General features: G+C 40.2%; 1 protein-coding gene across 1 annotated transcript; it reads right to left on the reverse strand.

Annotated features, from left to right (window-relative positions):
• Nucleotides 1-400: 400 nt before the first annotated feature.
• Nucleotides 401-12703, reverse strand: LOC119884534 (collagen alpha-1(IV) chain-like; the record flags this gene model as incomplete). Its single annotated transcript, XM_038694915.1, has 28 exons — nt 12628-12703; nt 10585-10674; nt 9704-9748; nt 9520-9564; nt 9272-9334; nt 9091-9144; nt 8829-8855; nt 8630-8704; nt 8463-8525; nt 8189-8224; nt 8043-8081; nt 6201-6293; nt 6034-6069; nt 5861-5920; nt 5526-5561; nt 5374-5418; nt 5237-5269; nt 3257-3317; nt 3086-3121; nt 2821-2967; nt 2585-2668; nt 2421-2504; nt 2111-2181; nt 1765-1956; nt 1222-1390; nt 999-1091; nt 643-747; nt 401-498 (listed from the first exon to the last, which is right to left on the reverse strand). Coding segments are annotated over exons 2-28 (1947 nt in total), but the record flags the coding sequence as incomplete, so codon positions are not given.
• Between the last annotated feature and the right edge of the window lie 5173 nt (nt 12704-17876).

Consider the following 17876-nt stretch of genomic DNA (forward strand, 5'->3'; position numbering starts at 1 on the left):
TCCCTGCAAAGTATTGAAATAAGCACTGATTCGCATCTGAGCTCTGGCAATAGTAGCAAACTGACACTAGTGATTTTATGTGATATTTAAATCATCTGGACATCTAAAAAGTTTATCATGTCCATTACATAGATAATATTATAATTCTGGTTGTTGAATTATGTACTCTAATGTTCCTAAATTAAGTCCTCTCAAATACATATTTGTATTAAGCATCCAAAAAGCAGAAGACATTCACACCAAAGCTTTAGAAAAGTTTCACAGAACACTTATGTCCTTCATCAAAACCAGGATGCTTCAGGTCACTTGTTGAGTTACTTTCACAATGTGGCAGCATGTATCAAAATATTAATCTGTACTTAAATTAGTAAGAAAAATACATTTGCAGCAAAATACACACCTTTTGTCCAGGTGCACCAGGTTGTCCAGTTAAGCCATCCTTTCCTGGTTTTCCTGGCTCTCCTGGTAATCCTTGAGCTCCTGGAATTCCACTGATTCCTAGAAACATGGACAAAACATTTATACTGAGTTCTCTTTTGTTCTGTTCATGTACAAGCACTGTATCAAGTATAGTTTGTTTACATTTTTCTTAGAAATCTGTAAGTATTCAATGAATGTACGGGTCAGCTTGGAGTAACTTACCTTTCGGACCAGTTGGGCCTGGAAATCCAATTCCAGGAGCTCCGTGTTCACCCTTCAGTCCAGGAAAACCTGGCAACCCTGGATCACCTGTCAGGCCTCTGTCACCTGCAGCCAACAATGTTTTATTTACCATACATGGATCAATCATCAACAATCTTCACATGCATTGGAATCTTCACAATATGTTGTTGATTGTAATTGCATGATGATACTCTGCTCCTCCAACCTAATTGTAATGTTATTTCGTTGATCAAACATGAGATTAATTCATGCATTAATCCACAAAGGACAAATTTCAAATCAATAATTTTTGCAGACGAGTTAATTGAAAACATGCTGACTATGCTGTTTCTCACCTTTAACTCCAGGTCTGCCAGGTTCTCCTTGTGTTCCAGGTACTCCCTGAGGTCCTGGGGTGCTCACACCTGTACCTGGCTCACCTTTTATACCTGTTGGACACAAACTATATGTCAATGAATGAATGTACAGTGTGTGTGTGTGTGAGTCTCAGATATGCCTAAGTTTGATTCGACTTTGACTATATGAGTGCATCTTTATGATTTCTCTGATCATGCTCACCAGGTACTCCAGGAGCTCCAGGAAAGCCTTGTCTCCCCGGATTGCCCTTCTCTCCAGACTCTCCTGGTCGACCGAAGCCTGGCACGCCAGGTGGACCCCTCTCTCCCGGAGTCCCAATAAGACCAGGGTCCCCAGCTGGTCCACGCTCACCCTTGATGCCCTCTTTTGCCTGAAAGCAAGATTAGAGAATGGGGATGTCCAATCTATTTTGTTTTTAAGATTGACAATAAATCAGAGAGACTGAATAGAGATTGAGAGGGACAGTAAAGTTGGGTGATCTGTGTCTCAACCCATTACTGCCCACATTGCATACAGCCATTTTTTAGTTAATATAACCAATACTCATTATAGCAAATGAAAGTAAACATGAACTTGAAAACAAGCGTTTTAAACATTAAGTGGCCTGTTTATTTATTTATTTTACTGTCCTTTCAAAGCTTCTAGGGACAGTCATGAAATGCTGTGATAGATTGCATTGGACAATTTTAGCGCATACTGTCCTAATATCCTGATAGTTTGAGTCATCAAACAAACCACACTTACGGGTTCTCCTTTGGGACCAGGAAAACCTGGGGTGCCATCTCTCCCTGGCAGTCCATCTCTCCCTGGCTGTCCCGGTGAACCAGACTGACCAGGCAGTCCTTTGTCCCCCTTCAGACCAGGAGCTACGAAAACGTCCCCTGGCTCACCAACAGCACCAGGAGCGCCTATCAGTCCGGGAGGGCCCTGAGAACCCTGGACACAGGTAAAAAAATGTATCATGCACTAAAGAAAATTTAAATGACATGTTCTGATATTTTTCAGTTTTCCTTAATGAAATGAGTGATAAACTATGAAAACATTCAGCTCAGAATTTTGTCCTAAGTGTCTGAGACGTTATTCTACTCACATGTCTTCCAGGTTCTCCTGGAGAACCAGATCTACCCTTGTCTCCCTTGCTGCCAACTGGCCCAGGAGGTCCTGCCAGGTGAAATAGATAATTGTACATTCTTAGCTCATTAAATACTTATGGTAGTGGGTGTCGATACACAGGAAGAAATGGTGGAATAAGAAAATATCCAATTCATTGTGTTTGGAAAATGACAACTAGAGTCTACAAATGGGGTCAGAAGTCTCCAGCAAAACAGCCAACAATATTTTGACAACATAAATTTGATGTCAAACACCATTTGATTTGAAGGCACCCACTGTTCACTCACCTCGATCTCCTTTAGGACCCTGGGGGCCAGGTAATCCAGGTGGGCCGAAACTTTCACACTGAACACAGGTATCTCCTGTGTCACCTGTAAGGCACAGAAATTTGTTCTCTTGCAGCAGTATTGATGCATGTGGTACATACAGCATTAACTGTAGACATTCTTACCTTTCTGTCCCACTTCCCCTCGTAACCCTGGAGGTCCAGGTGGACCAGGAGCTCCTTTAGCAATGTTACATTCATTAGGGTCAACTGTGAGGCCATGTCATAACACACACACACACACACACACACACACACACACACACACGAGATTAGAAAATCATTTGTAGATACACACTTTATGTGGGTGTACCATGTTGTCATTTATTTAAATTATTCTAATATTCAAAGATAAGGCATACTCGGTTGTCCAGGTGGTCCAGGGGGTCCACTGAGACCTGGTTGTCCTGGAGGTCCAATGAGAGACTCTCCTTCCATACCCCTATCTCCTTTCTCACCCATGTCTCCCTTCTGACCCCTCTCTCCACGAGGCCCTTCAATGTGCCGGCCTATAGTAGAAGGCAAGAAAGCCAGTTGTGCGTTTTTCAGGTTAGTGTGTGGCTGACATACAGTATGCAGCCTCAATGCTGTGTTGTTATATTATGCTGAAATATTGTTTTATTTTACCTGGTGGACCCGCCTCTCCCTGAGGACCAGGAAAACCTGTGGATTAGGAAGAAACCAAAAAGGAAATAAAAACAGGGATATAATGGTAACTGATCCAAGGTTGGTGTTTATGCATGTGTGTGTGTGTGTGTGTGTGTCCGCATTTGGAGGCACACTATAGCCTCGCTTTACCTTTTTCTCCATTTAATCCTGGGAGACCACGAGGACCGGGAGGACCGGGGGCACCATTACCCTGAAATTAGACAATTACAATGAGTAAGGGCACATGTTTTTTAAGATTATGTTTAAGTTTTATTACTTTGATCTACCTAAACTGAGATTAACTCAGAACTCTTTACGTGCCATCTCTACTTCTAATGCTGACTATTACTGCAGTACTGGTGCAAATTATTTGTATTGAAATAACTGCAAAGAAAACAATTACACATGGTAGTATCATATCCTTCTGTGTCTCGCTGTCTCGTGTCTCTATAATTGCCATTATCTCTCAACTTAATGCCCGGCTGAAAAGCAGTGAACACTCACTGCACTCTGGTTAAACTTTTTCAATCTGTTGCACCTCTGACCACACCAAGCTTCACTGATGGATGTGTATGGCTGTGGTCAGAAGTGTGCTCTCTTGTACCTTTAACCAAACTCAACAGTGATGTCACAGTGTACAGACAGACCCTGGAGTACACTTTACATCACTGTAGCAAGGTGTGAAGATACAAGTACTACTAGAGAAACTGCTACAGGTCAACTAAAGAAAATGTGTGTGTTAACTTTATGTCCCTCATATGGGTCAGGCTCCTTTAATTCTGGATCCTACGTTTCCCATAATGCAACTCACTAGTGTCTTTTGTTAGATCCTCCCTGCCTGGTAAATGCCCACATCTTTAGTACAATAGTTTGTAATGCAGGCATTCTATTAAAACCTTTAGTCTCCAAACTGACATTCCTCAAATCAAGGCCAAAGGCAGGGTTTTAGAAATATTGAGGTCAGAAGTCAAATATCCCCCAGAGAAACTCAATTAAAACTGTTATGTTATAGTTTCTGTACTTTACAAGTCCCTAGATTAGGGTCTAAGTACTATTACAAAGTCCTTTTCACACTGCCAGGATATGAAAAAACTGAATAATTTTGCTATTTGTTAATTTGATCCATTACATTACTATAATTTCAAATTTAATAATATTTAGCCTTACAGTTTTTTTCGCTTTGGTACATTTCTCAGAGCAGAATTGAAATTCTCAAAACTACTTGTTCAACCTCTCGTCACAAATTGCAAATGCTTTGACACATTTATGCAAATGATTATATACAATTGTTGGCTGTTTCCTACATTATCAACTGCTCATGTCATATTGATCACAGCGCATAAGACTGGTTCTCTGTCTTACCCCCCAAAACATCTAGGCCTAAGTTGACTGCATTAGTCATTACATACAAAATGGTTGAAAACGTTGTCATAATCTGTCATATTTTTTATACATGTCTATTAGAAATGTTTTATTTTTTTGTAAATGTGTCCTAAATTGTTAAAGATATCTGTTGTGATGTGGATAAGAATCAGTGGCCCAACAGACAGGATGTCAGCCTACATTTCTAATTTTGTAATGTGTTGACTGTAAAACAGTTTTGTTTTTTCTGCATCACAATGACATGCTCTGTTGACAAATTACAGTAAAAGGGTAAGTGGGAATACTGTCCAATTTCTTGCAATGTATAACTCTGTACTGATGAAACTGATAAATGCCACACAGAAAAAAATGCAGCCCTGTGCATTTTCAATCATTGTCATCCAAACCTTAGCCATAGTTTACATTAGAAAATCCTACACTGTTTTATGACAACATGGCTAAACATTTTGAATATCTTTTTATTTTTAATATAAACAATGACAGAAGGACTCATTCTGATGGCACTGACATGTTCAATAATATAAATATTTACTTTTGAGAGATAGACTAAGGATTTTGGGCAATTTACAGGGTTTTGCAGGTAATCCCCTTTCATGTGTGAGCATGTTAAAGGGACTGATTTAATATGTTGTGACATCTGCTGGTATTTCTCATCCTCTTTGTAGCTGATGGAAAAGAGTGAGTGGGTGAAAGTGAAAGAAAGCAAGGAAAGGAGAAAACAGGAGAGGGAGGAGAGAGATTACTTACAAAACCTGGTGGTCCTCTTTCTCCCTTTGAACCCTGAAACAAGATAGCAAATTTAGATCTTAACACCTCCAAGATCATTTATGTTTTAGATTAAAGCACTGAATATGTGCAGAGTATATAAAAGCTGCACTAGATACCGGAGAACCAGTGAATCCAGGATTTCCAGGAAAGCCTTTTTCTCCCTGTATAAAAGTATAAACGTTCTTTAGCGATACATATTTCATAAAATAAAATAAAACAACAGTTGGGCATAGTACAGCAGGTGAGTAATACTTTAAATTTTCGTTACCTTTGGCCCATCCTCTCCATCTTTGCCAGGTTTACCCTAAAATTACAGAAACAGATAAACACTTTTATTAGTTTTGTTCTCACTTGGATTGATAATATGGAGATATCTACATGCAACTGAATCTGTATCTGCTCAAATGGGTGCACAGAGAAACTTAAGTGAAACAAGTTTAAGGTTTTTTGTAATGACACATTATAAAAAAGCTTGTTTCCATGTTACAGTCAAACATTTGACAAATCTGCATACAAATCTCACAGTGACAACTAACGCTGAACTTTTTTCTTTATTTGTTATACCATTATACCATCCCATAGAGACACATTTCTGCCACTTACTCTTGGTCCAGGCGGGCCGTGATCACCTTTGACACCATCGTGATGTGGGATGCAAAAGCCCTGCAAAGAAAATCAGGTGTGTCAAAAAAGTATAAAGTTGAAGTAAAAGATAACAGCCTGTGAGCGCAGTAATGACAGACATGCACTTCAGCATTTGAAAGCAAAATACTAACTTTTTCTCCTTTGTCTCCTGGAGGTCCTATTTCACCCTTTAGTAATAAAAAACACAAACACATTCAGGAAATAATACAAGTCTTAAACAGACATTTAGCAATTGCAATTTATTTATACATAAAAATAGATCAATTTCTGGTCATTTTTTAAAAAACTGAGTGAGTACCGGCGGTCCAGCCACATGCACTGTGGTATGTCCCTCCACTGCCGGTGCTGGAGGTCCAGGAGGGCCGGGTGGGCCACGAAATCCTTGTTCACCCTGCAGGGAGACAGCAGCGATCACAACACCAGCCAAAGCCAAATACATTTTCATCAAAAGAAAAGCAAATTCATCGAGTGAAAATCAAGTATCTCCAAATTTTGTGATTTAGATACTGAAGAGTTAATTGTTCCTTAATGTGTTGAGAGAATTCTCTTACCTCTTAAACTAAACAGCTGGCTAACTGGCTCAAATTAATCAAGATTATTGATGAAATCTATATGATCAAAATGTTGCTCATTTAAATAAATGTATGGTTTGAAGTCAGTGTGCAAGCGTTACTCTGTATAGAGAGCCATTTCATTCAAAACTCCACCCAAACTGCATACCAATTTGAATATTTTTGGATAATTAGATACAAACTTAAAAGTAAAAGTATGTAAGATTGTGACATTTCCATCAGAGATGGGTTTTATATTTAGAAACTTTAGGAAAATACCCCTTGTTGTTTTTTTGTTCAAATTTTTAATGATCATACATTCTGTAAGGAAGAGGCAGATTGTTTCTGATTTTTCTTCCCCCTGCTTGGCCATTGTTTCATTAGCTCTTTGTTTGTCTTAACTGTGTACTCTAAATCAGGACGGGGCTGTTTAGCGGAGAGCAAAGGCTCTGTTCAGGTCTTCCCCGTGCCCTTATCCTATGAGGATTTTTTATCTTAAATCGGTGGTATTATGCTTATTTTCAGGTTTAAAATCCTATTTAGAGGTTGTGCCAAAACAGGTTTACATGGTTTCATTTTCAAAAAACACCATATTTTTTTTTCATACTGCACATTGCTGCAGCTCCTCTTTTCACCCTGTGTTGAAGGCTTCGTTTTAGCTATGGAGTGATACATCTTGTCTCTAAATAATCTTTGTTAGGAGTTGCACATGCACAGTTCCTAGTTAAGGACTACCAGCCAATCAGAAGCAGAGAAGGGCAGGTCAGAGAAAGGCTGGTAAACAGCTGATTCAGCTGTACTAAAAAGAGCTGTTTTCAGGCAGCTCAGAGCAGAGCTTTCTGTGGGAGATGGGAACTCCCTTTGGGCTGGACTTTGGGCTTTTTCACTTTGCAAACCTAGTACATGCACAAAAAAGATATATAACTGAGTAAAGGAGAGGGGAAAAGCCAAAAACCATAATAGCACCTCTTTAAATAAAAATCCAAACTTTACAAAAAAATGAATGAAGCTGTCTTATAGTCCTTAAAATGAAGAAGACCTTGTGACCCCCAGCCAAATTTAATTGGACAATGCACGCTATCCTGGTGCATGCTGTCAACTGGTGCTGTTGATTGGGTTGCACTCTATGTCCACTGGGTGGCAGAGCAGTCTGACTGTGTAGGTGGTGAGCAGTTTGGGTAGGGTTTTGAATGAAACGGCTCTTCATAGCTCTTTTAATCGATGCTGCTTTCCAATAACATTGCATGTACATGTGATGTGCCTACGACTACGGCCCCTCTGATCAATACCTGAAATACCTTCACAATCACTAGAAAATACAGGACATGGCCACAAATGATCAGAGACTGCTGGAATTTCCTTTCACATTTCAATTTTTTAAGATAATGCCATCAAAACTTTACTTGAGATGATATTATTTCTTACCTAAGGAAGAAAACACATATGGTAAGAAAGCTATCACACCATTCTTATTGTTTTATTACTGAACTGTAAAGTGCTCCAACCACCTCTACAGGAAAAGTATCATATAAGAAATTTAAACAATGCCTTTTTTTTGCAAATATATAAAATAAAACTCAAATTCTTACCTTATCTCCTTTCTCGCCTTCAAAGGCCAACCTGTCACCCTGCAGATAAGTTAAAAAAAAAGTCCTATGACATCTCACTTGGGTGATTAAGAGGATGGTGGACTTTATTTTACAATTGTAAAATCTTTATGTATGATTAGTCTTACCTTGTCTCCGGGTGGACCAGGGGGGCCAGGATCACCCTGTCAAACAGTTATTCAATTAGTCAAGCAAACTGACAATACTAGTACTCTATCTAACTGATGAGCATTGAGAAATTATCCATCAGTATTTTTCAGGTTAAAAAATCTACTGAGATGATCAGTTGTGCTCTTTAAACGATAACCATGTGTTTCTGCACAACCAATATTCCTTATCTGTCAAAGTTTGTCTGTGACTCTGTAGGATGATAAACAGTCCCTCACTGTAGGTGTAACTCACTTTGGGTCCTTGATAGCCACGAGGTCCAGGAGGTCCAGTAGGTCCAGAAGGTCCAGCTGATCCCTGGGACAGAAAGACGTGTGTAGGTAGAACTTGGATTTACATGAAAATTCAGATTACAGTGTCTCAGTCTCCTTTCACGAACACACACACATACACAAACGTACAGGTAATCCAGGTGCGCCAGGGAATCCTCTGTCTCCTTTCAGGGGAACAATCCCAATCACACCACCAGGATCGCCCTGTAGGAGACAAAACAAAAAATAAGTGGTGGTGAACACTTGTGTCTCCTCATGCAGGAATCCTTGTATTGTTTTACAACACATGTACATAAAAGATGTTAATGCTTCATAAATTTCAGATGACCTTCAATCCAGGAAGTCCTGGGATGCCCTGAAAAGAGACGACAGTAGTGACATATCTATAGCATATTCTGGAAGGATGCAATATTACAATTTTGAGATGCTGTCATCATTTTTCTATATCATGTAGAAATCATATGATTCTAATGTTATGGTTGTGATGTTGTAAAAACTTCACAGACTAGTTTTCATAGTGTGGCAACAACTGAAATGTGTGCTGGGCAGTGGAGTGGTGGTTGATTGTCATGTGAGTCACAGTTGCTTACAGGAGGTCCCTGAAGACCAGCAAAACCGGGAGTGCCATCCCTTCCTCTGTCTCCCTGAAACACAAACACAACACAGTCAGAAGGTACAACCGGTGTTAAGGTTTACGTGACAAAATAAAACACCAGGCGTCAGGTGAACAAATACTTCGAAACACAGTAGAACATTTTAGAAGTGGCTTACTTTAGTCCCATTGCATCCTGGGATACCTGGCTGACCTGGTGGGCCGTCATTTCCATTGATGCCCTAAGAGCGGGAGTTCACAAATACACAATGTGAGACAATTTTCAGGTACATCGTGACAAACTGCCCCCAGCTTCTTGGTCATTCTACTCGGTCTTCAGAAATGACCTCCCAACAGACAGCGTCCAAAATTCAAATGCAACCTAAAAAATAATAACATCATCCAGCCGTATTTTTTAGGAACTTACTGGTAGTCCCGGGTTTCCTGGAAAACCTGGCAGACCAGGAGGACCCTGCAAGATCACCATATCAGTATTATTGTTTCAAGCCAACATCAAAACTAATACAACAACATAAGCAATAATTTGTGGAATAGAAGTCTGTCTCATTGAATATAATCCTGTATTATGATTTTGGTGGTTAGTAACTTACCCGCACTCCTTTCAGTCCAGGACCCCCAGGTTCACCCAAATCTCCCTGAGAGAAATAAATGACAACATGATCATCAGAACAGAGAAAGATTTATTCTTAGGAGCCATGAAGTCAGCTCATATTTGTAGTGACAAATGACACAAATGGAAATACTGCATAATCAGTTAAATTCATTTCAACAATCAATAGTTTGTTTTGTGTTTTAAAAATTTAGTAATGTATGTTTGTGTTTGTCCCATGTTTTCATTAACTGTGGGGGCAAAATCAGTTCACAATGTTTTTAGGTCAACCCAAACTTACGATTGTGTGAGCTATGTGACCTCGGTGAAGTGGAAAGTGAATCTCATTTCCTCTTGTATTGTACACATTATGATGATCTAAGAGAATCTTTGCTTCTGAATGTTACACGGCAAATCTCTGAAATATTTTGATATGCTGACGATCAAAAATTTGCATGCTTGTTTAACTGTGATGTATTTAAGTTTGCAAACTTTGTCTCAAAAGCTTGGAAAAGAAGGCAAGCTAGTTTGTTTAACTAGATTTAATTTTGTTCTGTGTAAGGTTATGGGTTTATGTGGGTGGTTATCTGAGTAAATATGAATGCATCTATGTATGAACACATACATGCATGTATCTGAATACATATGTACCATTTATTATTATTCCGCTTCTAATCCTTGTTTCTATTTGGTTAGCACTGTATATGATGTACTCTGGACCTGGCTATCTTGTATATTTATTTTTTCCTGTATATCAGTGTTGGTGTCTTGTAAGCCCATGCGGGCTGGGCGTAATCATACGCATGACACAATAATAAAGCTTCATTCATTCATTTTAATTTAAGGTTATTCATTTTAATTTGTGTGTGAGTGTGTACTGACCTTGGGCCCCATTGGCCCTGGAGGCCCTTCAGGTCCCTGCATACCAGGGAATCCCATATTACCTTGAAGGCCAGGAAATCCACGCTCACCCTGTGAAGCACAGAATGTGAGTTTGATGGTAAAAGGACAAAAATCTTTATATTAACAAAGATTAGAAAGAACAATTTTAACCACAAAATGTTGAAAGAGTTTTCAAAACAGATTTCAAGATATTTTATGATTTAATAAATCTATCTATCTATCTATCTATCTATATTTCAGACACTAATCACTAAAGGTGTCATGAAAATAAATATAAGTGGAAAACACAATGTGATCTGTGAGTCCAATTTTTATGAATGTTCTTGTTTGTATATTATATGAAAAGCAAACTTTCATTCTTTCTTTCCTCTGCTTAAGTTTACATACAGTACACGTGGGTCAAGCCAGTGCCAAAACAGCCAAGCATATTTTATTTTATTAAAAACAGTATTGAAAACAATAAAAACAAATATTGGTCTCAACAAATATCATCTGTGTCCTTCCCAGTGACCTAAATCTGCCCAAGAAAGATTCCTATATGTTGTTTCCACTATCTACCACTAGATGGCAGCATTGCTTATAAAAGAGAGGAGTCATGCTCCTTCTTCACTGCACTCCCAGAGCTGCCAAGCATAAACTGCCAAGTTATATAGCAAATATAAGAATAAATAAATAAGAATAAATAAGAATAAAACCATATTGAAACTTTTTGGATCAATGTCACACCTGACTACCATTAGTCGGGAGAAACACTGCATTTTGAACTATGGGAAACATCATAGGGTTGCCATGGCAACTCCTGTTGTGTAACGTCAGAAAGTGATGTCATTGGAAATAAAACTTACAGGAGATTTTAGGAAGGCTGTTTGGGGCCTTTCAGCAACTTTCAAAACACAGAGGTGCTTTGAAACCACAGTGGATTGGCTGAGCTCCACCGAACACAGTCAGTACATCTGTTGTTGTCGGGAGAGCTGAATGTTTGGCGACTGCTACTGTAAGGAGGAGCCATAAAAGGCCAGACTGTTGCACTTTGAGGTTATAGATAACAGTCTTCAGTCGTCTGATATAACTGAGCCAAAAATACGCATGTATGTTCAAACAGTAGGATTCACAGTAGAAAAAAAATCTACTTTAAAGAATCAGTTCCCAACTTTCCTTGCTTGACAGCATAAAACAAAGCAGCGTCTACTTGTGACCCCTTGTTAAAGGTTGCGTTTTTCTTCTGGTTATGACCAATTTAACCAGACAACTTAATTTGATTATTTTAGTGCTTGAGAGGCCATATCATGATCTCACTCGGAAAAAGGCAAAGATAAGACGAAAGTCTTGTTGCTGTCCTATTAATCTTTTGTGACTCCTCACGTTTAGCTCGATAAAACTGGCCCCCAGGTTGGAACAACTGATTTAAATAAAGAATTTGTCAGGTATTTTGGCTGAGAGATCACTTCTATAATAAAATGCAGTTTATAAAGTAAGTAAGTATTTATCTTCAGACCAAGGTCACTGAAAACATATGTACTTGTTTTTGATCAGGCTTTGGCTACAAAGGAAATACTTGTCAGTTGGATGAATTTATTGTTGGTTTTGGTCTTTTATGTGCTGATAGCTCAAAGGCTCACAGCCAGTTCATAGCAAGTGTCCCCACTATTTATACATCTGTATGTGAGCGATTCCCTCCCTCTGATGGTAATAAGGCCTTCAGCCCAGCTGTGTCCTGACATGCTCTAATTCAAACTGATATTTGTTCCCGTCTTGGTCTCTGCTCCGTGACGGAGCCCCATCCACTGCTTTTCCACTGAGGCCTAGCTCCAGTCTGTCCCACTGAGCTGACCCCATTAGTCAGGACATACAGTAGGAAGCACCGTCACGGCTGCTTCAGCCTGCTATGAACTTAAAGAGACTGCACTTTGCATCAACTGCAACTGCAAACTAACATGAAGGCTTGATATCCAAAAATAACAAGAAAATGCACAAGGATTGATTGAAAATGACAAATGAAATGAGCACAAATTAAAATCTCACCTTTGCTCCTTTTACACCACTGCAGTCACATGTTCCACATGATGCCCCACAACCCTGAGGATGAAGAGAAAAATAACAATAAATGATCCATCACTCGGAAGACAAAACATTTAGGACAATCATAGAAAGACAGTGTTTGCCAGCTGGACAGTACAAGAGGCACCGGCTGAGTGTCACTGTATGTCATCCATCAGATGTGTGCTACAAACTTTTCATTCTTCTATAGCACAATAGTATACTGCCTCAGCCAGATGGCTCATAGACATCCCGCTGACACTGCAAATCACTACAGTGAGCAACTTCATGCAAGCCTGCTGATCTTTCCCAGTTGCTATCAAGCTGCACGGAGCTAAAGAGAACGGCAGAGTTGGGGGGAAATTCTCTGTGGTTGTGTCACTACAAATTACCCTGTTCACATAATATAAAACAACTATAGTGTCTGTAATTTTCTTGATGGTGGTGTTGATCAGGTATGTGAACAGGTTACTTTTAAGCCACATGAAGGGTCACTGATTAGGTTTGTAGAACTACATGCAGGCAGAGGGTGTTAAAGCAGCTGTTCTTGCCCCCCCCCCCAACCTCCCTCCCCGGACTTCCTCTCCTCTGGGTTCTCCAGGAGCTGGAGCCTGGGAACTGGCCTGCACTATCTTGGCTCTCTCCTCCATTGCTCCTCTCCTCCATTTCCCTCCATCATCCAGCTGTTGCTAGACTCACGTGCAGGGCATCCAGCCAGAAGCCTGTCAGAGCTTTGGACAGGCTCTGCAGGCCTGAGCAGAGAGAGCACAGCTTCACTACCCAGAAATATTTGACTGTGTCTCTCGTTCTCACACACACACACAACAAATTAATGGCTCCATCACCATTCATCGTGATCCGTTCTCAACTTTCTAAACCTTATAGTCATCTCTGCATAGGTCATTCTTAATTATACATTTTCTTAATATCCTGTCCAAGTCTTCAACATATTCCCTGTCTTCCTTCTTACACGCAATCCTCTCCAACATACCTGATAAGTGAATCAATGTGTGGCCCTAAAACCATGGGAAACCACAGGGAAACAGGACCTCCAGTCCTGACTGCCCCCACCCTGTCCCAGTGCACTTGTTTTTCTCTATTTGCAGAATATAACACGTGTGGCCTGCAAGATTACCCATTCCCGCTCTCTCAAACACCTCTGACTCACTTCATCTCACCTCCCCACTCCTGGTTCTGTAAGTGTTTTTCCCTCCCCCCCAAAGGCCTAATTTCTGTTATACCACAGTAAAACGTAAAGGACACCTGCTTCAGATCAGATTAGTATCATAAGACAAACAGAGGAAAAGGAATATTGACTCTCAGAATTACGCACATGTGTGTTTTATTATGGAAAACCTGCTGGCTCGCAGTAACAGCTCCTGGTGCTGGATTAATGTGATTCTTTTTTGACATTTCACCAAGGGAGTGAAGGCACGCTAACACAATGAGGGAACACGTTCACATATTGTCAGCACCACTTAAGTAAATCACAGCTGCTCATGGTTAAGTATTGCTTAAGTCACCCCTCATTCACCTGTTGTTCTCTGTCTCACAGTTTTTCCATTCCCTTTAAGGCACAAGCTGAGCAGACATTCCTACATGTTGGAGGGCATGACCAGGAAACCCAAGTCTCAAACTGACAGGCACTATGATGAGGACGCTATGCGTGCTTATGTGTGATGAAAAGCCTCCACCCTGTCACGTCTACTGCTAGATCTCTGGAGAACAGCGCAGTAATCTGCAGGTAGATCAAGGTAGTCTTTCTTTGACTTGCCCTGTTTATTTTCCTTCTATATCCGTTATGCTCTGTCATAAACCCAAACACCAGATGGGAGACATAGGCACAAAGACCCAACTGACATCTGCACAAAAAGAGCTTTTTGCTAATGAGTCTTGCAGTTCTCGAGTGGATGACTCGTCTGATTGGGTATCTGAGCTTTGCATAAAAAGGGGACCTTAAGAGGACCTTTATCATACAGATCCCCGGGTATTTCAGATGATGAGGGTTCTGATTATCTCCCTGGTGAAAGGTGGATGATGGGCTTACCAGTTCACACACAAGCCCAAGATGAAAATAACGTACTGACAGGGGTGGAATGTAAAGTACATTTACTCGAGAATTATTTAAGAATATGAATGTACTTTTAGTCAAGTCATATTCTGAATGCTGTATCTTTCGTGTAAAGGAGTATATTTAAATTGTGCTACAGGCTACCGGCACAGTACAGAGTCTGCTAGAGCGTCAGATTGTGAGAAAATGAAGGTGGTGCTACTCACGCCCAAACAGCATGATCTTCAAAAGAGCAAACAGACTGAGCAGAAGCCTCAGACTCTGCGGTGTCCACTGTGAATATACAGTGGCTGGTGAGTCACTGGAGAACCTGTATCAGAGCCAGTAAACCTCTGTAGCACACAGCCTCTTTGGACAAGTATTTATGTCATTCCTAAGTCTGGATGGCAGGCGTGGATGTCTCCAAACAGTGAAAAATTAACATGACGTATGTTGTTGAGTGTTTACATTTACTGGGTGCTGCACAAAACAGTGCCTTACCATAATTGTGTGTATGACAGTGTATTTGTGATTGTTTACTGAAGCTGGATCTGGCAGGGAAATAAAGTCCTGAAAGTTTGCTTTGAGAGAGTCTGAGATAAAAGCATGAAATGCCAACAGAAGAATAGAACGAGTAGGGTGTAACTGAGATTTAGGACATAGTATTCAGAGGCACTTTCACAGGCATTCTTAACGTAGTCCTTGGCCTTATGTGTTAGAGGTGCAGGATGTTACTTACGTTCAAGCCTCATCCCAGAAGACCTAATGTTTCAACAACACTTGCTCGATATGTATGACATCATTAGATACACAACTCCAGCTCTGAGATGGGCCCAGGAGAGAGGAAGTGATGAGCAAAGTTTACTCTCGAGATTACAGGTCTGGGCCAGAGAGCGATGTCGGTCCATAGATCCTGACATTAACACAGACGCTCTTAATGTAAACCAAGGGAGAGTGTATAGAGCTGTTGCATAACTGGATCCTAATAACACAATAGCTGCACCATCATGGCTGAGGCCAGCGGCGCCTGTTACCGAATAGCTTGCATGGATTGGGCATTATAAATTTCTATTGGAGTTTACCAGATTTCAAATGAGTGTAGTCACTGACCTGACCTTACTGGACAGAAATAAATAATACACAATGTTCAGACAAAATAAACACCACAAGGTAAATTATCTGTAGTAGCTGTTCTGGAGCTTTCAATCATATCACACAATCTTCCTCAGCAGATAGAGTTTGCCCTAATGTTTAAATATCAGTTAAAAGTTAGCTAGGTAACGGGACCTCTAGCTCATGGATAACTGAGCTAACAAGCTAAGAGAAGCTATTGTTAGCAGTAGTTAGCGTTTTAACAACAATTAAAGCCTGTTCTGTTTATCAAGAAACTAACTTTCTTTCACAAGTGAAAGGGCATTTTCTATGAGACAGATTGTACAACCTCCAAAAAATTTAGGGCAGTCTGGAGCAGAGTAGTCCCGTGCAGACAGACCTCTCCACATATCGTATTTGCACTGGAGACAGTGCTACGAGCTGAGCGGTGGAATACTGAGACAGACAGAGCGGATGGATGGACCTGTATGTCGTGGAAGCGCTGCACCTTGACCAGATCATGAGCAGATGACGTCAGCTAGGTCGGAAAGTAGAAAAAAATCATTGTAAACCTAGTATTCAGAGAAGCCAGGAGCCTGAGCATTTTGCTCACAGGGTTTACTTTTACATACCTTTACCTCATTATTTTTAACTTTGGCCACGTTTAGAATGAAAATCTGACATTATAATATACTATCATAACAGAAAAGAAGGAAAAGAATAATAACACCCTTTAACTGTATCTCTGAGGCCTTCAGTGAAAAGAATTTACTAACTTTTCCACAGCCAATCAATACAGTCGCAAGTCTTAACACACACAATCAAACTGAATTCCTGACCTTATAAAACAGCTATAACAGACTTGAGGCTTCTTAACTAAATTATGTTGCTGTATGACTCACTGCCTCTGTTCTTCTTGCCAAAGTGGGCAAATCCACTTATCATGTATTACAGCCAACCTCCAAATATGGCAAGTATATGTAACTCTTTTGTCTTGTGTGAAATTCATACCATTTCTACCATTTCACCAATTCTAGCCTCCTGCATACATTTTGTCCGCAGGTTTCATCAACAGTATTGCGGCAATACTGATTTTAACCTCATGGGGGCAGACATATTCCCATCAGGAAAGCACTCCACATTAACTGTACATTTCCAACAGCTGTATGTGTTTTCATGTGTATTCCCTACCATGTTAAGGGAAACTGAAGGTCACACAAACATCTGGTCAGTGTCATCTACAGGCTTTTCATAAAACGACATCACATTCCCAGCACATTTCTGCCATAACCTCCCACTCCTGCTGAAATATATCCCAAACCCCTTGGGGTATCCTACGCTGAGCACAAACATTTGGGAGGATTTGTCATTTCACATCCCCTCTTCTTTTTTGCATGTGTATGCTCATATTCAGCACACACACACAAACAAATCAAACACCAATGAAAGTCTTCATATGACCTTCTAACATAATGGCTATTAGGCAAGTATAATGAGATTCAGTCAAGGCATCTCACTCACAAAAACAACCTCAATTCACACAGACACACAAGGTAATCAAAACAAAAGGTTAAGAGCAGTGTCAAGAGCTATAGCCTACTTTGGGACATGACCTCATATAAAGATATGAAACTGACATCCTCAGCCAGAGTCACACACGGAAGTTCTGTCTGCTTTTATCAGGAAACAAGTCCTGCGGAAGACTGTAGTTTTGTTGTTGTTTAAGGAAAACAAAATACAAATGTCAAAATCTATGTAGCCATGGAAAAGGATTTGACTGGAGAATTCCCTCTCAGTTTATCTCTTCGGATGTGAGAGGAGCCTTCCTTCCGCACTGATATGGATTTCACGGAGGGGGAAACCAGATAACTGTGCTAACTCAGTTACTTTGTATTCTAGCGTTTTGTTGTGCTCTTCTCACATCCATACACTTACAGAGCTTTAACTTTCAAGAATTCAGGGTTTCCACCACGAGTGCGACCATATTGTCAATCACAGAGCTCCTACCTTGGAGATATGTAAAGGGCAACTTGTGGTGTTTGCTGCCTGGATTTCTCACATGGTTTAGTACCAATCCCTGAGGTCTAGACTG

The sequence above is a fragment of the Micropterus salmoides genome, unplaced genomic scaffold, assembly GCF_014851395.1.
Source record: "Micropterus salmoides isolate LMB-PRFRI ecotype aquatic unplaced genomic scaffold, ASM1485139v1 Ms_hic_scaffold_3512, whole genome shotgun sequence".
In the NCBI taxonomy this organism is placed as follows: domain Eukaryota; kingdom Metazoa; phylum Chordata; class Actinopteri; order Centrarchiformes; family Centrarchidae; genus Micropterus; species Micropterus salmoides.